The 22,201-nt window shown below is 40.2% G+C and overlaps 1 protein-coding gene across 6 annotated transcripts in view; it reads left to right on the forward strand.

The window, feature by feature from the left end:
* Nucleotides 1–22,201, forward strand: part of lrba (LPS-responsive vesicle trafficking, beach and anchor containing) — a 250,687-nt gene that overhangs the window by 161,311 nt on the left and 67,175 nt on the right. For all 6 annotated transcript variants that reach the window (XM_016670293.1, XM_016670296.1, XM_016670294.1 and 3 more), the window contains exon 41: nt 21,968–22,085. In XM_016670293.1, coding sequence (XP_016525779.1) covers nt 21,968–22,085 — 118 coding nt within the window. The remainder of the gene's footprint in view (nt 1–21,967; nt 22,086–22,201) is intronic.

The following is a 22,201-nucleotide window of genomic DNA, read 5'->3' on the forward strand; positions in this document are numbered from 1 at the left end:
ATCAACACCAAATATGTTGGTCATTGTTCCATTTATTATGGTTCTAAAGCCATAACTCTTATCATGTGGGTTCTTGAGTCTTGATTTAAAGGAAGTCAGTGTTTTAGATGTTTCACATCAGTGAAGTTGGAGGATGAGGCTCAGAAAACCGTTGGCTCCTTTGGTTCGACGTACAGATCCACCAGCTCCAGATTTATGTCCAGAGCAAAGGAGAGGAAAAGTTGGACTACACACTTACTAAAACAGTCATTTGTGTGTGTGTGTGTGTGTGTGTGTGTGTGTATCCCCTCGAGAATGTACCATAGACTCATCTTACATCTGAGATTTCCAAAAGACCATCACCATTTCCAGGTCCAGCAGACAGTTAAAGAATGGAGAGGATTAAACCTTGTGATTTTACAGCATCACGTCAACCCTTCCTGTTCTCTACTGGAGAACATTTTGTGTTAAAGTAGCAGCCTTAAGCCTGGTTCACACATAGCCTGATATCTGGAAAACCAAATGGATAATGTGATTTGGCATTTCCTCCACAAGTAAACTCTGTTTAATATCAACTGAAAATGACTGATTAAAAACTCCAGCCAAAATGAAGATTTGCACTTTCTCCTTTTTTTCGTTCGCCATGAGGAGTATGGAGTGACGTAATTTGCCGACAGCTGACATAAACTGCTTGTGCGTGGGGAAAAATATAAATTTCACATCAGTTTGAAACACTAATAAATAGATTTCAGTATGTTTTTGTTAGTTTTACAAACACACAACATAGTTCCAGTACCGTTTTTATTTCAGTTAATGGAAATGTTTTCTCAGTTCCACTTTCCGTTCGTTTTAAGCCAACTACGATAACCTTGGTGGTAACCAGTGTGAGGTCAGAGGTCACAGAGAGAGGACTCACCCTGCTGGTAATCACAGGAAACCACTGGACTCCCTCGTCTCACCGTCTAATGATGACTAATGTCTCTCTTCTCGTCTTCTCCACAACAAACTCCAGTCTCTCCCTTGCTGCCTGTTTTTGACCTGACTTTGGACCTCCAAAGCCACCACCAGTACCTGCCTCTCACTTAACCAAGCATATCAGGACAAAGAGCCCCCCCTCCACCCCTCCTCAGCTCCCACCACCCAGCACCTGAGCCTTACCCCTCCATCATGTTCTGTCTCTGGGGTTGACTGGACCGGCCTCCCCTCCCCTTTCCTTTGATTGATCCCTCCCCTCTCCATCATTTATCCCCTTCGTCTGCCCCCGACACGCGTGTCAAAGGCAACACACCAGCCTGATGGATAAGCCTGTTTATAGATGCCAGTCTGGCCTGGTAGGCCACTGATATTACAATCAGCACCTGTGTACCTGCTGTTCTGGCAGCCTTCGTTATTCAGTCGAGGTCAGCAGACGATTGAAAGATCGATGTCCGGGCGCCGCTCATCCAACATTGGAATTGTAAATGGGCCGTTGTTTTTTGCCGGCGAGTTCTCTGCTGCATCTTAGATGAGGCGGCGAGTATCCGCGGTGTTGAACGTCTTCTCGTGAACACGAGCAGAACGACGGCGACACGCTGGTTAATTATGAATGAGTCTTTGAGCGATTTTAACAAACCGCCGGTTTTCCCTGAGTAGAGATGTGCACTGGCTACATGTATTTTCTGTGCTAGAGAACAGAACAGTTACTGCGGTGAATTCTTGCAACTGCACTGCCATTAAGGTTAATGGCCCGTTCAGTCTGGTTTAAGCGGCACCACCACAGGGAAACGCAGCAGATTGCTCATCCACGACTTATTTCTCCAACAGCATAACACAGATTTTTTTTCTCCTCTTCTGAAAGCCATGTAAATGTTCCGCAATTCTCACACAAACACAATCTTTCTATGATGAATTACTCTTTAAAGTGGGCATCTAGGCTGCTAACCTAACAGCTCCATAAATAAAACGTAGAGCATAACTTTCATTCGCTCTGCGGATTTTATCTCTCCAATTTGCTTAATGGCTCGTTTGAAATTTGTTCCACAAGAGCGGTAATAAGTTTGTTCCCTCTATCTAGTAAAGCAATTGAATGGATGTCAGGCTGGATTGGTTCACAAGTTTTGGTTAGCTTGACCTTTTTTTGACTTTTCACTTTTTCACTACTCCAGAAGGGCCAAACAGTAGCTATAGATAAGCCACTGGTTGCAGTTTTTAAATATCAGTTATTTTCCATATGTTAAATTACAGCTGAAGGAACCAGTCTGTGTGGATTCTGGAACAGTGTCTGATAACTCTGATAATTCAACATTCTGCATAAAATTGATCAGTTGTTGTAATGCAGAAGTGTCATCAGGAGTTAAAATTTCAACTGCATCTTGATCACTTAATTAAATAAATCCTCCACGATAATCCAGTCATCTGTTTCATTTTTTAATTCTCGTACCGACTTTATTCTCGTGTTATTTCAACTTTATTTTCTTGACATTTATTGTATTTCCTTTATTATTCTTGCTTTCTCGATGTTTACCGAATACTCCATCTTATCTTTCTCAGTATTGCTACGTTTGGCAAATATGAATATTTTGTTTGATTCTCACTGACCTAACCAAGAGGAGTTTGGGCTGATTCAACTTCAGACAGTGAGAAAAATGGTGGATGTCTTTTTATTTGATGTTTGTAAACTTCTGGATTCAACCAGATCAACTTTGACTAAAATATATTGAGTTCCTTTCCATTTCCGAGGTTGCTCTATCATCTCTCTCACCCAATCCTATTATTTTTTTCATCCTCTTCTTACTCTGTTGCTTCAGCCCGGAGTTCCTCAAGAAGGCTGTGCTCTTCACCCCACACCCACTTAATCTGGTGACAATAGGGGGATTAAAGAAGAATTTACTTCACCAAAGCCCCACACCAACCCCAAAAAGCCTATCCATCACTAAATGGTGAAATGTAAGAGTGAGGGAAAGCGGGGAGAATGTGATAGGAACCGGCCAGCAATCTTAACCTGTTGGGTGTTTGCTATGGTAGCTTATAAGACTGAAGAGGACCAATGGCGGCGAGTCTTGGACTGTGTCAATGCCTCAGTGGAAACTCTTGGATGTCTCTTTGATTGTCTGAATACGAGTGAAAAGCACATTCACGACTTTCCCCTTTCTGTCATGTGCCGATTTCTTTTGGAAAATCTAAGAAATTTTTTTTTTGTGCTCTTTTTGTATTTTTATATGCTCAATCATGTCATGAAAAGCGTAGAGATAAGCAGTGGATATGTTTTGCTTGTATTGTAAACACAAATCAAAACCCTTGTAAAATTGTAAGTTCTCTACACTTTTATTGAAGGTGTTATCAGCTTCATACCAACAAAATACGGAGTTGTGCATCTTCACTGCTTTCTGACCCAACTCTTAAAATGCAACCTGTTTTGTTTTTTTTGTTTTGTTTTAAAAAAAAAAAAAAAAAAAAAAGCTGATTTAAACATTAAAAAGAAACAAAAACGGGGTCCTCTTCTCATCATCCCTACTGATTGTCATAATTGATCAAAATTACATTTTGGGTCACAGGTTTAAAATTCATGGGACATTTTTTGCTCTCGTCACTTTCGTTTGTAATATTTCAGGGTTTTACTCCTACGATTGAATGTTTAATACATCGGTGCACTGAACTCTACTTTTCTACCAATTAACCCCAGAATCACTGCAGCGTTTCCCTAAATCCACACAAGACCTTTTTTTTTGTCCTCACATCAAAAAGGGATAAGCTGCCCCAAATAGGAAAGGGGGGGGGGGTGGAAAGGCTAACCTGTTAGCAAACAGTGAAAAGAGTCAGAAAAAGGGTTTAATCCTTATTAGGCTAAATTCATCCTAAGTGGCCTTAAAGAAAAAAAAAAAAGGTCCTTTCAAAGGCGACATTCTTTCAGAGAGTGTAAACTCTTGCTGGGTGACGTTTCAAGCTTAATACTGGAAGCCTTTGGGCCTCATAACACTGCACTTGTTGCAAGCTGAGGGTGTTTATTTTACTTTACTTCACTCACACTTGAGCGCAGCTACTTAGTCGGGTTTATTTACTTCTTTGTAGTTTGACCTTGTAGTTTGTTTTACTTCTCTCAAGGCGTCGTTGCTTGACGCGTGCAATGATTTATTTGTCGACTTTTTCTACCACGTGGCACTCCCAATTGTTATCCGAGTTACAGGAGAAGCCTGACATATTTACTTTCAGAAGTGGAGCATTACAGCCTAAACTTATATTTCAGATGAAAAGGGGAAAAGAGGGGGCAAAGGGAGTGAGAGGAAAGGAGATGGGAACAGAGGAGAGAAAGAAGGATGAGAGTACGAGGCAACACCCCATCTGCTTCTACACCTGCAGAAAGGGAGAAAAAAAAAACACAGCAAAAAGTATATGGTCAACTTCCTAAAATAATGATACATTATTATAGGAAGGTGACAATATGTGAATATAACAATCACTGAAAAGTACACCGCACTAATTAATAAAGGACGCAACAAAGTGTGCATCTGTAAACACCTGAATCCACACACTGTGAGCACACTTGTGTATAAAACACTTCTCCACAAGAACGCTCAGTAGTGGCTGTGAGAAGCTAGATATCTGCCCCAGAGCCCCAGGCAGGGACAAACCCTCAACCCACCCGACATCGTGACTGGGACCATCAGTCTCCACTCCTAGCATAGTGATTGAAATGCTTGGATTGGACACAATCTGCACTTCAAAAGTAACATAAAAAGGCAGACTGCAGTTTGCAGATACACACAGGAACAAAGATCTTTACTTTTGCAGAGACGTCCGATGAAACTACAGTGGAACTGTTTGGATATAATGACAATTTTTACATTTGAAGGAAGAATGTGGGCGATTGTACCATGGGAGTGGCAGCATCATGCTGTGGTGCTGTTTTGCTACAGGAGGAACTGGTGCACTTCACAAAACGGATGGCATCAAAGAACATTATGTAGAAATACTGAAGCAACATCTAAAAACATCAGCAAGGAAGTAAAATCTTGGGCTTATTGGTCTTCCAAATGGACAGTAAGCCAAAGATTACACAAAGTGGCTTCAGGACAATAAAGCTGACGTTTTTGCTGTGTCCATCACAAACCCTGATACCAGACTTATGGAGGAGTTGTAGGAAGATCTGAAAAGGTGTGCGAGTGTGAGGCGGCCAACAAAATGGACTCGGTTCTACGAGTTCTGTCAGGAGGAACGGACCCAAACTCCAACAAACTACTGAGAGAAGCTTGAGGAAGGAAACACAAAAGGTTTGACCCAAGTCACACTGATTAAAAGACAGATTTCCCTTTTACTGACCAAATGTATGTAAACATCTGAATTTGAGGGAAAAAATTTCAAAAAAATGTTGCTGGCAACTTTTCTGGCATTTAGCAAATAGAGATAATTTAGCTAATTTTAACTAAAATAAGACGAACAGTTTTGTCTAATGTAACTAAATATGCAACTAAATATCAAGTTTCACATGCTTGTATGTATGTCTATACTTTTTGTATGTCTAACTTTGCTAGCTAGCTCTGGATAGGTTTTTCTCATTTTCATGGAGAAGATGCCCAAACACATCATGTTTTTTTTTTTCTTCTATAGACTTCAGCTCAGACAGCGAAGCCTGACAATGAGTCTGGAAGCAGAGAGACAAAGTCATGTGCTTCTCTTTCCCAGCGATAGGCTTTGTGCTCTTTAGTATTGTTTTTCCGTTTGTCTAATTCCCGCATCAAACCGCCTTCCTCTTTGTATCTGTAACAAGCTTTGACTAAAACATGTGCCGCCAATTTTCCCAAGTCTTTAAAATCAAAATGTGTCATTGAACCTCTCCACCTCTTTGTTCATCTTTCTTCTCCCTGTTTTTTTTTTTTCATTTCTATCGCTCAATCTCAAAAGCAAAATCTGTCTTAATTGGCTCCAGAGGGCTTGAGGAGACTTTGTCAGTGGTGATGAGAGTCCTGATTGGTCCAGAGGCTCAGGCACCCAGCAGACCCTTGTTAGTGTGCGGGGTCCTTTTGCCTGCTCATTAGTCCGATGAACTCGTTTACTGACGGGGGGTGACGGGGCCTGTTTGCCAGTGTAGAACAGAGGAAGTTGGGGGATATAATGGGGAGAGGAAGATGAGCACAGAAGAGATGAGAGTCGCAGTTTAGTGCCGTTAAATCTGAGCCTTCTCCCCCATGTGCTTGTAAAGTGTTATTGTTGCAGATCCATTACTCTGTGATCAGTCTAGCGAGAAGCGACACAAGTGTGGCAATCTATACCAGGTATATACAACCGCCTGCATTAGTTTATGCATATTTGATTTGAATCTCCCTTCTAAATGTATTGTGTTTCATCCTATGTACCGGTGCCTTATAGTACATTTAAATATCTGAAAACTAGCTTGCTTTTGTGGAAGCCTCTAGCTCGTCTGCATTGCTGAGTTTGGTGTCTTCTCCCATCTCCCTCTTTGCAACACTCTGCTAATTTTCTGAGGTTTTGCTGAGACGACTTCCTCTAGAATCATGAATGCAGTCTTTGGATCTTAGAGGGCCAGTATTATGTCAAATTTCCAACTTTACATTTTGTTATAAAGTTATTTCCGCATCAAAACATACTTGGAGTGTTGCCTTGATTCTTTCATGCATGTTTGAAAAATCCTTTAATCTCCCGCAGCAACCATTCAGATGTGCAAAACGACTCCACTCAGCTCCTTCAGACTAGCCAGCACCAATTAGCAAACACCTGGTGGAACTGCGCATCAGCTGAGCTCATTATAGGAGCTACTTCTCTCTGAAACGCTGGTAAAAATGTTGCTAAAGGTTTAACAGAGAAGCCATGTTGAAATGACTTCTTGAAGTTGGAGTTTCAGAAAGAGGAGTTTAAAGAGACAGAGGCCCAATTTCAAGGTGTTAAATGACGAAGTCAATTCTTTTGATATATACAGCATTTTAATAACAACTGAAGTTAACAGTTACTTAATTGTGCTACAAAATGGAACTTTATGCCTAAAAAATACATAAAACATCAGCTTTAAGCCAGAAACACAAAATTTAACAAACGTTAATATCATTAAAGAATCCATAAAATAAGTTTCCTTCTATGACCTGTAGAGAGAACTTTTTTAATCGTTTAATGTATAAACATCCAGCTTTAGATCTGAAATGTGAATGGAAGGGGAGACTGTACGACTCGTGTGTTTTTGTGCATTAGTGTTCTGTTCACCAATAGGCTCAAGTTTTTTTCATGAATTCTATCAAGTTCTTCTCATTTTGCTTGTCTCGCGTCTGTTCTGATGTTGATGGATCACCTCTCTTCCTCCCGCTCATTAATTTCATCACCTTATCTCCCACACCACTTCATTTGACCAAAAGGTAATAATAAATCCCTCATCCATTATCCTTTAACCGAGGCAGCCATGCGGAAATACTTAATAACAGGCAACAAATTGAACTTCAGTACCTTCTTTTTTCTTCCGAGGACGCACAGCACATTAAACACAGCCTACAAATATGCATACGCCATTCATCAAACTCCGTTTATGAGGAATTTTCCAGCACTTCTTCTCCCTTCTTTTTTTTTTTTTCTTTCATAGTTTGTCAAATAAGCATCACTGGTATCTGGCACAAGCTTCTCTCTTCTCTCTGACCAAATATTCTTATCAGCCTAAAACCATGCACACACTCTGGGCTTCACAGCAGCGACGGCAGANGGTTACTGTAGCTAAGGCGCTCCTGGAGCCTGCCCAGATACATGCAGCATATTTAAAACGCTCTCTTAGCTTTAGTCAGTTTTAACCATTTTACACAATCTCATCAGAGTTGAGAATGAATTCTTTGAAAGTGCTCGTGTTTGAGTTTAGCGATCTGATCAGCAGATATCTAAATTCTGACTGCAACTGGGGAAAAATAAGAGCACAAAAGTTATTGAACAGTTTTCTGAAGGCTGCAGCTCCAAAAAAAAAGCTGTGAATTATGCATTTAATACCTAATTTATCGAACACTTTCATTATAGTTCTATATTTATAAAACCTTTACTTTTTAGGAACTTTTATTTCATTTTTTAAATAATTAAATAAAAGTTAATATTAATGTGTTGATATTTCAGATGTGTTCAGTGTGAGTTGTCAGAGCAACTGTAAAATGTCTTGTCGACAGTCTTGGCAAATCAAACTCATTGTGAAATCCAACTGCCTGAACAGTAAAAGGATGAACGTCTTTCTGTAAGCAAAGATGATTCATTCGTTTCTAGTTGATTTTATTGTATTTCACCAAATATTCAAATAGTTTTATTTAACATCTTGAGAGAAGTCATGTACATCTTTACTTATTTCATTCATTTACATTTTAAAATGAACATGTCATATTTTGACAAAAGTTTTGACTGAAAATAACTAGTTTGAAGAAAAACAAATCCTTTAGTTTACCCTTTATGTATGTGTTTAAAAACTTGTGCTAAAGAACACGATGGAACAACTTGAACAAGTTGCAGCCGTTGCTGTTAACACAGGAAGTCGCGGTTTGCACCACTAAGGTGGTGAAACGTTCAGAAGTCTGTAAAAACAGAAATGGACGAGAAAATACTTGATCACCTTAAGAGAAGGAAATAACCGTTTTGTCCTCTTCCATTATTCTGAGATGAATCCTTATTAAATCTGAATCCTGTATGCATCATGTGACCCAGAAACCCATTGAACATGAAACACAACAAACGTTGATATAACTTTGGAAGACCACCTCTTCTTATTCATGCACTTGGGTTCATTTCATATTTAACTTATTCTTTTGAAAGATCTATTCATGTTTTCAAATTATATTTGTTTCATATCTGGTAAGTTTCTTCTTTTGGTAAAAAGTTTAGTAAAAAAAAAAAATTTCATTCTACAAATTTGGCATAAGAAGTCTCTATTCATATTATACTTGCTTTCTAGTTAACTTAAATAAAAATAACTATAAATATGCGTATTAAACTTGGTCACCATTGCTTGGATCCATAAGAGAAGAATAATAATCTGAATTCATTTCATTTGAAACGTCTGTATTCAGACTGGACCGTTTATGACTTCCTCAGGTTCCAGGGACTTTCTGAATGAATTTGATCTCAGATCCTTAAAGTTTTCCAGCCGCTACGCCCATGTGGTTCATTTTGGGACACAAGTGTCGGTCTGCTGGGGGTCTCCCTTCCCCAACCCCTCTGCTGGCTTCACCAAGCCATCCTGGTCACCGGGAATGACCTTCGGCTGGACCTGCCAATCACAAAGAGCCATGGCAGCCAGAGGTCTCAGAGAAGAGGGAGCCTATTGATTTTCCAGTTAGAGCATAAGTAGTGTGTGCTGTAGGACTAACGGACGGGCCGAGCAGGTATGTCATTATCAATGAGCCCAGGGAAACGGATTCCCTGACTCTCACTCATCCATATCGGTCTCTTTACGTTCCCCGCCAACCCCCGTCCGACTCTCCTCCATCCCATTCTTAGACTATTGGTCAACGCTGATGGAGCTCTTCCCAAGATGGTCAATAAATCGCTCAGCCAGAGTACAGCTCCAACTAGTTGAGTGATGGTTTGGGATGACCTTCCTTTCTGTTTCCGCTGCCCTCGTTTTCCTCCCTCTGATATCCAGTTGCAGTAATTACAGCACCTGGTAGATGTGAAACGTTTCCTTAGACGTCCAGCGTTGTGGATTTTCTACTTCTCCCGTTATATTGCAAGATGAGAACATATTCAGCTTTGAAGATTCTCAAAGTAGTTCTTTTTTTTTCTCCCCAAGTAGAGCATTTCTGCTTTATGCACAGTTTCTAAAGTCCCTCATCTGATTTAGGTTAATTGTTCAACATGGAGCCACTTCACTTTCACTGACGATTAAAGTCAGCTAATGTTGCATCAATCAATCAAGTTTATTTGATTGATTTCAGCAACATGACAAAGTTCTTTACATCGGGAAAGCACAAACATCAACACATCATACAGCCAACAGTTGTGAAAACCAATAACAGACGTATATAACATTTTGTAGAGAGATATTATTACAATCAACACCAAATATGTTGGTCATTGTTCCATTTATTATGGTTCTAAAGCCATAACTCTTATCATGTGGGTTCTTGAGTCTTGATTTAAAGGAAGTCAGTGTTTTAGATGTTTCACATCAGTGAAGTTGGAGGATGAGGCTCAGAAAACCGTTGGCTCCTTTGGTTCGACGTACAGATCCACCAGCTCCAGATTTATGTCCAGAGCAAAGGAGAGGAAAAGTTGGACTACACACTTACTAAAACAGTCATTTGTGTGTGTGTGTGTGTGTGTGTGTGTGTGTATCCCCTCGAGAATGTACCATAGACTCATCTTACATCTGAGATTTCCAAAAGACCATCACCATTTCCAGGTCCAGCAGACAGTTAAAGAATGGAGAGGATTAAACCTTGTGATTTTACAGCATCACGTCAACCCTTCCTGTTCTCTACTGGAGAACATTTTGTGTTAAAGTAGCAGCCTTAAGCCTGGTTCACACATAGCCTGATATCTGGAAAACCAAATGGATAATGTGATTTGGCATTTCCTCCACAAGTAAACTCTGTTTAATATCAACTGAAAATGACTGATTAAAAACTCCAGCCAAAATGAAGATTTGCACTTTCTCCTTTTTTTCGTTCGCCATGAGGAGTATGGAGTGACGTAATTTGCCGACAGCTGACATAAACTGCTTGTGCGTGGGGAAAAATATAAATTTCACATCAGTTTGAAACACTAATAAATAGATTTCAGTATGTTTTTGTTAGTTTTACAAACACACAACATAGTTCCAGTACCGTTTTTATTTCAGTTAATGGAAATGTTTTCTCAGTTCCACTTTCCGTTCGTTTTAAGCCAACTACGATAACCTTGGTGGTAACCAGTGTGAGGTCAGAGGTCACAGAGAGAGGACTCACCCTGCTGGTAATCACAGGAAACCACTGGACTCCCTCGTCTCACCGTCTAATGATGACTAATGTCTCTCTTCTCGTCTTCTCCACAACAAACTCCAGTCTCTCCCTTGCTGCCTGTTTTTGACCTGACTTTGGACCTCCAAAGCCACCACCAGTACCTGCCTCTCACTTAACCAAGCATATCAGGACAAAGAGCCCCCCCTCCACCCCTCCTCAGCTCCCACCACCCAGCACCTGAGCCTTACCCCTCCATCATGTTCTGTCTCTGGGGTTGACTGGACCGGCCTCCCCTCCCCTTTCCTTTGATTGATCCCTCCCCTCTCCATCATTTATCCCCTTCGTCTGCCCCCGACACGCGTGTCAAAGGCAACACACCAGCCTGATGGATAAGCCTGTTTATAGATGCCAGTCTGGCCTGGTAGGCCACTGATATTACAATCAGCACCTGTGTACCTGCTGTTCTGGCAGCCTTCGTTATTCAGTCGAGGTCAGCAGACGATTGAAAGATCGATGTCCGGGCGCCGCTCATCCAACATTGGAATTGTAAATGGGCCGTTGTTTTTTGCCGGCGAGTTCTCTGCTGCATCTTAGATGAGGCGGCGAGTATCCGCGGTGTTGAACGTCTTCTCGTGAACACGAGCAGAACGACGGCGACACGCTGGTTAATTATGAATGAGTCTTTGAGCGATTTTAACAAACCGCCGGTTTTCCCTGAGTAGAGATGTGCACTGGCTACATGTATTTTCTGTGCTAGAGAACAGAACAGTTACTGCGGTGAATTCTTGCAACTGCACTGCCATTAAGGTTAATGGCCCGTTCAGTCTGGTTTAAGCGGCACCACCACAGGGAAACGCAGCAGATTGCTCATCCACGACTTATTTCTCCAACAGCATAACACAGATTTTTTTTCTCCTCTTCTGAAAGCCATGTAAATGTTCCGCAATTCTCACACAAACACAATCTTTCTATGATGAATTACTCTTTAAAGTGGGCATCTAGGCTGCTAACCTAACAGCTCCATAAATAAAACGTAGAGCATAACTTTCATTCGCTCTGCGGATTTTATCTCTCCAATTTGCTTAATGGCTCGTTTGAAATTTGTTCCACAAGAGCGGTAATAAGTTTGTTCCCTCTATCTAGTAAAGCAATTGAATGGATGTCAGGCTGGATTGGTTCACAAGTTTTGGTTAGCTTGACCTTTTTTTGACTTTTCACTTTTTCACTACTCCAGAAGGGCCAAACAGTAGCTATAGATAAGCCACTGGTTGCAGTTTTTAAATATCAGTTATTTTCCATATGTTAAATTACAGCTGAAGGAACCAGTCTGTGTGGATTCTGGAACAGTGTCTGATAACTCTGATAATTCAACATTCTGCATAAAATTGATCAGTTGTTGTAATGCAGAAGTGTCATCAGGAGTTAAAATTTCAACTGCATCTTGATCACTTAATTAAATAAATCCTCCACGATAATCCAGTCATCTGTTTCATTTTTTAATTCTCGTACCGACTTTATTCTCGTGTTATTTCAACTTTATTTTCTTGACATTTATTGTATTTCCTTTATTATTCTTGCTTTCTCGATGTTTACCGAATACTCCATCTTATCTTTCTCAGTATTGCTACGTTTGGCAAATATGAATATTTTGTTTGATTCTCACTGACCTAACCAAGAGGAGTTTGGGCTGATTCAACTTCAGACAGTGAGAAAAATGGTGGATGTCTTTTTATTTGATGTTTGTAAACTTCTGGATTCAACCAGATCAACTTTGACTAAAATATATTGAGTTCCTTTCCATTTCCGAGGTTGCTCTATCATCTCTCTCACCCAATCCTATTATTTTTTTCATCCTCTTCTTACTCTGTTGCTTCAGCCCGGAGTTCCTCAAGAAGGCTGTGCTCTTCACCCCACACCCACTTAATCTGGTGACAATAGGGGGATTAAAGAAGAATTTACTTCACCAAAGCCCCACACCAACCCCAAAAAGCCTATCCATCACTAAATGGTGAAATGTAAGAGTGAGGGAAAGCGGGGAGAATGTGATAGGAACCGGCCAGCAATCTTAACCTGTTGGGTGTTTGCTATGGTAGCTTATAAGACTGAAGAGGACCAATGGCGGCGAGTCTTGGACTGTGTCAATGCCTCAGTGGAAACTCTTGGATGTCTCTTTGATTGTCTGAATACGAGTGAAAAGCACATTCACGACTTTCCCCTTTCTGTCATGTGCCGATTTCTTTTGGAAAATCTAAGAAATTTTTTTTTTGTGCTCTTTTTGTATTTTTATATGCTCAATCATGTCATGAAAAGCGTAGAGATAAGCAGTGGATATGTTTTGCTTGTATTGTAAACACAAATCAAAACCCTTGTAAAATTGTAAGTTCTCTACACTTTTATTGAAGGTGTTATCAGCTTCATACCAACAAAATACGGAGTTGTGCATCTTCACTGCTTTCTGACCCAACTCTTAAAATGCAACCTGTTTTGTTTTTTTTGTTTTGTTTTAAAAAAAAAAAAAAAAAAAAAAGCTGATTTAAACATTAAAAAGAAACAAAAACGGGGTCCTCTTCTCATCATCCCTACTGATTGTCATAATTGATCAAAATTACATTTTGGGTCACAGGTTTAAAATTCATGGGACATTTTTTGCTCTCGTCACTTTCGTTTGTAATATTTCAGGGTTTTACTCCTACGATTGAATGTTTAATACATCGGTGCACTGAACTCTACTTTTCTACCAATTAACCCCAGAATCACTGCAGCGTTTCCCTAAATCCACACAAGACCTTTTTTTTTGTCCTCACATCAAAAAGGGATAAGCTGCCCCAAATAGGAAAGGGGGGGGGGGTGGAAAGGCTAACCTGTTAGCAAACAGTGAAAAGAGTCAGAAAAAGGGTTTAATCCTTATTAGGCTAAATTCATCCTAAGTGGCCTTAAAGAAAAAAAAAAAAGGTCCTTTCAAAGGCGACATTCTTTCAGAGAGTGTAAACTCTTGCTGGGTGACGTTTCAAGCTTAATACTGGAAGCCTTTGGGCCTCATAACACTGCACTTGTTGCAAGCTGAGGGTGTTTATTTTACTTTACTTCACTCACACTTGAGCGCAGCTACTTAGTCGGGTTTATTTACTTCTTTGTAGTTTGACCTTGTAGTTTGTTTTACTTCTCTCAAGGCGTCGTTGCTTGACGCGTGCAATGATTTATTTGTCGACTTTTTCTACCACGTGGCACTCCCAATTGTTATCCGAGTTACAGGAGAAGCCTGACATATTTACTTTCAGAAGTGGAGCATTACAGCCTAAACTTATATTTCAGATGAAAAGGGGAAAAGAGGGGGCAAAGGGAGTGAGAGGAAAGGAGATGGGAACAGAGGAGAGAAAGAAGGATGAGAGTACGAGGCAACACCCCATCTGCTTCTACACCTGCAGAAAGGGAGAAAAAAAAAACACAGCAAAAAGTATATGGTCAACTTCCTAAAATAATGATACATTATTATAGGAAGGTGACAATATGTGAATATAACAATCACTGAAAAGTACACCGCACTAATTAATAAAGGACGCAACAAAGTGTGCATCTGTAAACACCTGAATCCACACACTGTGAGCACACTTGTGTATAAAACACTTCTCCACAAGAACGCTCAGTAGTGGCTGTGAGAAGCTAGATATCTGCCCCAGAGCCCCAGGCAGGGACAAACCCTCAACCCACCCGACATCGTGACTGGGACCATCAGTCTCCACTCCTAGCATAGTGATTGAAATGCTTGGATTGGACACAATCTGCACTTCAAAAGTAACATAAAAAGGCAGACTGCAGTTTGCAGATACACACAGGAACAAAGATCTTTACTTTTGCAGAGACGTCCGATGAAACTACAGTGGAACTGTTTGGATATAATGACAATTTTTACATTTGAAGGAAGAATGTGGGCGATTGTACCATGGGAGTGGCAGCATCATGCTGTGGTGCTGTTTTGCTACAGGAGGAACTGGTGCACTTCACAAAACGGATGGCATCAAAGAACATTATGTAGAAATACTGAAGCAACATCTAAAAACATCAGCAAGGAAGTAAAATCTTGGGCTTATTGGTCTTCCAAATGGACAGTAAGCCAAAGATTACACAAAGTGGCTTCAGGACAATAAAGCTGACGTTTTTGCTGTGTCCATCACAAACCCTGATACCAGACTTATGGAGGAGTTGTAGGAAGATCTGAAAAGGTGTGCGAGTGTGAGGCGGCCAACAAAATGGACTCGGTTCTACGAGTTCTGTCAGGAGGAACGGACCCAAACTCCAACAAACTACTGAGAGAAGCTTGAGGAAGGAAACACAAAAGGTTTGACCCAAGTCACACTGATTAAAAGACAGATTTCCCTTTTACTGACCAAATGTATGTAAACATCTGAATTTGAGGGAAAAAATTTCAAAAAAATGTTGCTGGCAACTTTTCTGGCATTTAGCAAATAGAGATAATTTAGCTAATTTTAACTAAAATAAGACGAACAGTTTTGTCTAATGTAACTAAATATGCAACTAAATATCAAGTTTCACATGCTTGTATGTATGTCTATACTTTTTGTATGTCTAACTTTGCTAGCTAGCTCTGGATAGGTTTTTCTCATTTTCATGGAGAAGATGCCCAAACACATCATGTTTTTTTTTTTCTTCTATAGACTTCAGCTCAGACAGCGAAGCCTGACAATGAGTCTGGAAGCAGAGAGACAAAGTCATGTGCTTCTCTTTCCCAGCGATAGGCTTTGTGCTCTTTAGTATTGTTTTTCCGTTTGTCTAATTCCCGCATCAAACCGCCTTCCTCTTTGTATCTGTAACAAGCTTTGACTAAAACATGTGCCGCCAATTTTCCCAAGTCTTTAAAATCAAAATGTGTCATTGAACCTCTCCACCTCTTTGTTCATCTTTCTTCTCCCTGTTTTTTTTTTTTCATTTCTATCGCTCAATCTCAAAAGCAAAATCTGTCTTAATTGGCTCCAGAGGGCTTGAGGAGACTTTGTCAGTGGTGATGAGAGTCCTGATTGGTCCAGAGGCTCAGGCACCCAGCAGACCCTTGTTAGTGTGCGGGGTCCTTTTGCCTGCTCATTAGTCCGATGAACTCGTTTACTGACGGGGGGTGACGGGGCCTGTTTGCCAGTGTAGAACAGAGGAAGTTGGAGGATATGATGGGGAGAGGAAGATGAGCACAGAAGAGATGAGAGTCGCAGTTTAGTGCCGTTAAATCTGAGCCTTCTCCCCCATGTGCTTGTAAAGTGTTATTGTTGCAGATCCATTACTCTGTGATCAGTCTAGCGAGAAACGACACGAGTGTGGCAATCTATACCAGGTATATACAACCGCCTGCATTAGTTTATGCATATTTGATTTGAATCTCCCCTCTAAATGTATTGTGTTTCATCCTATGTACCGGTGCCTTATAGTACATTTAAATATCTGAAAACTAGCTTGCTTTTGTGGAAGCCTCTAGCTCGTCTGCATTGCTGAGTTTGGTGTCTTCTCCCATCTCCCTCTTTGCAACACTCTGCTAATTTTCTGAGGTTTTGCTGAGACGACTTCCTCTAGAATCATGAATGCAGTCTTTGGATCTTAAAGGGCCAGTATTATGTCAAATTTCCAACTTTACATTTTGTTATAAAGTTATTTCCGCATCAAAACATACTTGGAGTGTTGCCTTGATTCTTTCATGCATGTTTGAGAAATCCTTTAATCTCCCGCAGCAACCATTCAGATGTGCAAAACGACTCCACTCAGCTCCTTCAGACTAGCCAGCACCAATTAGCAAACACCTGGTGGAACTGCGCATCAGCTGAGCTCATTATAGGAGCTACTTCTCTCTGAAACGCTGGTAAAAATGTTGCTAAAGGTTTAACAGAGAAGCCATGTTGAAATGATGAAGTTGAAAAGGTGGAGTTTCAAAAAGAGAAGTTTAAAGAGACAGAGGCCCAATTTCAAGGTGTTAAATTACGAAGTCAATTCTTTTGATATATACAGCATTTTAATAACTGAAGTTAGCAGTTACTTAATTGTGCTACAAAATGGAACTTTATGCCTGGAAAATACATAAAAAATCAGCTTTAAGCCAGAAACACAAAATTTAACAAACGTTAATATCATTAAAGAATCCATAAAATAAGTTTCCTTCTATGACCTGTAGAGAGAACTTTTTTAATCGTTTAATGTATAAACATCCAGCTTTAGATCTGAAATGTGAATGGAAGGGGAGACTGTACGACTCGTGTGTTTTTGTGCATTAGTGTTCTGTTCACCAATAGGCTCAAGTTTTTTTCATGAATTCTATCAAGTTCTTCTCATTTTGCTTGTCTCGCGTCTGTTCTGATGTTGATGGATCACCTCTCTTCCTCCCGCTCATTAATTTCATCACCTTATCTCCCACACCACTTCATTTGACCAAAAGGTAATAATAAATCCCTCATCCATTATCCTTTAACCGAGGCAGCCATGCGGAAATACTTAATAACAGGCAACAAATTGAACTTCAGTACCTTCTTTTTTCTTCCGAGGACGCACAGCACATTAAACACAGCCTACAAATATGCATACGCCATTCATCAAACTCCGTTTATGAGGAATTTTCCAGCACTTCTTCTCCCTTCTTTTTTTTTTTTTCATAGTTTGTCAAATAAGCATCACTGGTATCTGGCACAAGCTTCTCTCTTCTCTCTGACCAAATATTCTTATCAGCCTAAAACCATGCACACACTCTGGGCTTCACAGCAGCGACGGCAGATGAGAGGCTCATTTATCTTGCACCGTGTTCCTGATAGTCTCTCCGTCGGTCGCTGTGGTCTGCGATTCGGTTTCGAATAAATTGAATTTGTGTTGCCGTGACTTTCCACCGTTTCTAAAGAAGCCTGGTTCAGAAATTAAGAGTTTTTTTTTGTTTTGTTTCTGAAAAGGAAGGAGAGATGGAGAGGCACAGTCCCCGAGATTCAGTGGTGACAGTTTTTTTTAGTGTGTGTGTGTGTGGTTCCACATGGCAGCCACAGTCACCCGGCCCCTCTTCATACGTCCTTCTTCATTTCTGCGGTCTTTTGGTCGTCTGACAGAGACAAACGATGGTGCTTCAGAAATGAGCAGCGGCCTGCCGCACAAACAGGTTGAGAGGAGGAGGGAGAGCCCCGCAGCCGCGGCTCCATCCTTTGTTTCTTGCTTGGCTGTGTTCTCTGGCGTGGCGCTTTAAATTGATCTTGTGGATGTGCGAGAGCTGAATCCATGGATACTGTTCCACTCGAGATAAAACATCAATACGCTCTTGTTTCAAGCTGCTGGGCAGTTTAACATTTTATGTCTTGAACTTTTTGTACTTCTTTTGTCTACTTCATCCAGAGATAGATATAGATATAGAGAAAATAGAATAAACTATTAATTCACAAGGGGCAATTGCTTTGTTGTTGACAAGCTGGTCTCATAAAGTGTTAAATATTAATGAATACAAATATTACCATGTGGGATGTAAATATAAAATAAATAAAATATAACATGAATATATATGTAAATAATAGTAATATGTAATATTAAATATATTTAAATAATTAATACGTCAAGTGTGACTTTAAAGAAATTTGACTTTGTAATTCAACACCTTGAAATTGGGCCCCTGTCTCTTTAAGAACCTATTTCTCTTCAGAAAGTCATCACAACATGCCTCCTCTATTAACCCTTTAACAACGTTTTTATCGGCATTTCACTGAGAAGTAGCTCCCATAATGAAGTGTTTGCTAATTGGTGCTGGCTAGTCTGAAGGAGCTGACCGGGGGAGGGTTGCTCTGTGAAGCGGAAGCTTTGAACCTGCAGATGGAGGAGCTGTGCCTCGAAGGCGGAGCTAGTTCCACCCAGGTGTTTTGTACAGCTTAATGGTTGCTGTGGGAGATGAAGGGATTTCTCAGTCATGCATGAAATAATCCAGGCAACACTCCAGCCATGTTTATGAGGAGGGGATAACATTATATGATGCTGCGCTGCTCGTGGTTTTTTTTTCATCCTACTGCCCCTTTAATGTCACACGGTGAAAACAAAAGTTCTTTTACATCATTTCTGGTTTCCACTGTTCACATTTTTTTTAAAGCTCACTCAGATGTATGTAAATGCAAATGTGATGTTGCAGCATTGCTGTTTCTTTGATTTCACCGGGCTCATGTCCCGCGCTGCGTCGTCCCAGAGGAAGGTGGAGTAGCCATAACTCCAATGCAGGCAATCACCTCCACATCACCGTAATTTGTCCAGACGTGGTCGGAGCAGCGAAAGCATTATGGGTCGGATAGTTTGTCAGCGCTCGTTGTCGCCCTCCGTGCTTTTTCATCTGCAATGGAAAGGGACAATGATCTGAGGAACATAGTGCTATTTACAGCGCTGCGGTAGATTCATGGTCCTGGAGAAAAATATGACATCTGGCAGCCTCCACTCCTGTCATATCTCCGCAAGGAATCGGGGGACGGGAGCTTCATCAGTTCCATGTTGGCCGTCTTCCTGACACCCAGAGTGAGATCTTAGTGAATTCTAGGAATGGATAAGTCAGCTGCTCTGGTGGAGGTCAAAGGTCATACTCCATTCACTCAGTATAGACTGACATTTTATTTTCAGAAAAACAAATGGAGAGAGAGGTTAAAAAAAGATCCAATTAGATCTAAGAATCTGTGTTCAGATCTACAGTGATACAGCACAAAGGGGCAACATTTGCTGCCTGTTATGTTACATGTATGTTTATTATAAATGATTCATTGTGAGATTGAACAGTAATGCTGCTAAAACTGACTTCCTTGCTCTCTGCAGCATTTTTCTCCTATTTCATAAATACGACCCACATTCTTTTGCTCGCTCTTGTTCACATCTGTGCTAATATGTCTGGATATTTATTCCTCTTATGAGGGTCATGTTTTATTCCGAACAAAATGTCCTTGTCCGCATTTCAAAAGCTGAACAAAATGGATCATCTCTATTCCTCCTAGTACCTCTAAAAGTAATGATGTGTTTATAACCCGTTTGCTTTTCTGGGCAAAACATTGTTTTATACTTTTTTGCTGTTTTTCAACATAAATCTTTCACTTTTCATTACTTTTATTACTACAAAAGACTGCAAAAAGCCTTTTTTTTTCACAAAATTGACCATCTTAGAATTTTTATATTTTTTTAATCAGACTTTGTAATGTAACTTGAGAATTTTGACTTTTTTTCACAGAATTCCTAATTTAAACTCAGATTATTTACGTCAATCTCTGAATTCTGTCTTATGATCTCAGAATTTTGATATTTTTGTAAAGAGAATTCCTAATTTCATTTCAGAATTTTGACTTCAATCTCAGAATTCTGATTTATGATCTCGGAATTAAATTTTTTTTTTCGCCCCTAGAATTCTGACTTACAATTTCAGGAAAAAAAGAGTCAGAATTCTAAGACTAAAGTCAGAATTCTTTTTTTTTTTTCAGTAAGTCTGATAAAGTACAGTGTTACTGTACTGCACAGTCTTACTTACTTACTGTACTATGGGGTACAGTCTTGCTGTACTTTATCATATTTTGGTGCTACAGAACTCTTTTCCTGGCCAGTCCTGCTCTTACTGGTCCCGGCATATGAAGACGGGTCGCCCATGGCAGCAGCACCATCTAGCTCCTCCGCGCTACTAATCCGTATTTAATTGAGCTCCAGAGACTCTGAAGCCAGCCTGTGATGCAGGCGGCTCTTGCTCCTCTGAGAGACGCTGTCCTCGGTTAAAGGGTCTCAGCTGGTCCCGTCTGCTGTCCCCTCGGCTTAATGAGCTCTTTAACTCAGCTCTGGGTCCTGGTTGGCAGCTCGGATTTAAATATTTCTGAATAATAACCTTCGTCTAAACCTTTCTCCGACTGCCCCGGTGGTCCCCTTCTTAGCTTCCGAGCACATCCCTGCATGCAGCCTCATCAGGGGACGTGTTTCCACGTGAAACAAAAAGCCTGGCTAACAAACCTTTGCTAAGTAGGTTAGCAGCAAACCTAAATGCTGCATTATCTGGAGCAGGGCGGAGCTGAAGCTTTGGGTCTGTCAGGTTCGGCGACACGCGTCGGAACAAGTCCGCCTGACAGCACCGCAGGCCCCAACCCAGCGAACGCATCCAAACGTTTGGAGCGCAGGAACAGGATGATGTCTGACCTCTGAGGCAGATTCCACTATGGAGACCCACAAAAACAGTCACACTGCAAAAACAAAAAAATCTAACTACAGATTTTTAGATCTAGCTTCTAGATCTATTAAATACATATTTAGTATTTCTTACTAAATATGAAATACAGTAATTTACAAGTGATTTTTCAGGAAGAAATGGGAGCTTGTTTTAAGTTGATTCCTTATTATTGATGAAAACGTTTTTGTTCTTGATAGATTATTTCACTTGCAAGACATTTTTCTCATGTTATAAGTGAAGTAATCTGCCTATTCCAATACTTTTTCATCAATATTAAGGAATTATTGATATTTGCACTAGAAACTAGACAAAAATGACTTTGGAAGGTTTAGTTTTTGCAGTGCAGATGTTCACCACACTGCATAAACACATCGTCTTACAAAGTATTTTGGTCTAGCTGATAATGCAAATATCTTGGTACACTTGAAATAAGAGTGGATAAATTAGCTTGTTTTAAGTAAATAATTTCTTAATTTTTATGAAAAAGTTTGAGCTCCACTGTCAGATTATTTCACTTATAACAAGACATGTTTCCCTTATCCTAAGTAAAATAATCTGCCTATTCCAGAACTTTTTCATCAATATTGAAGTATTGACTCTAAAGCTCGTACATCTTGCTGAAAAGTTTTCAATTGTGTTGAGATATTTCTACTGGAAACTAGAACAAAAACTTCATAAGATTGAGTGTTTTTGCAATGCAGACATTCACTATAAAACCTTTGAACTTTGTCACTCCGATCACAACAGAACTGAATTTAACACTTTCTCGACATCGGTCGTGCTGCGCCGGTTGCCATGCCGTCACTGTTATGACCTAAATGACAAACCGAGTGTTGGGTCTCATTTATGGAAACAATGAATGAAACTCTTGGTTCAAACAGCGACCTGACCAGCCTTTTTCCTTCTTTTTCTTCTGTTTTCCCAGATATTGTCCTACACTGAAGGTCTTCATGGAAAATGGCTGTTCACAGAGATCCGAGCTGTGTTTTCCAGACGCTACCTTCTTCAGAACACAGCTCTGGAAGTGTTCATGGCAAACAGAAGTACGACTGAACGGAACATTCACCACAATTTTAAATCAGTACACTGTACATTTAACAGCACAATGAGCTGTTAATGTTTTTAAGTTGATTGATAATTTGCTGATTTATTGTGTTCT

The sequence above is a fragment of the Poecilia formosa genome, unplaced genomic scaffold (assembly GCF_000485575.1).
Source record: "Poecilia formosa unplaced genomic scaffold, Poecilia_formosa-5.1.2 Scaffold32, whole genome shotgun sequence".
NCBI classification, from domain to species: Eukaryota; Metazoa; Chordata; class Actinopteri; order Cyprinodontiformes; family Poeciliidae; genus Poecilia; species Poecilia formosa.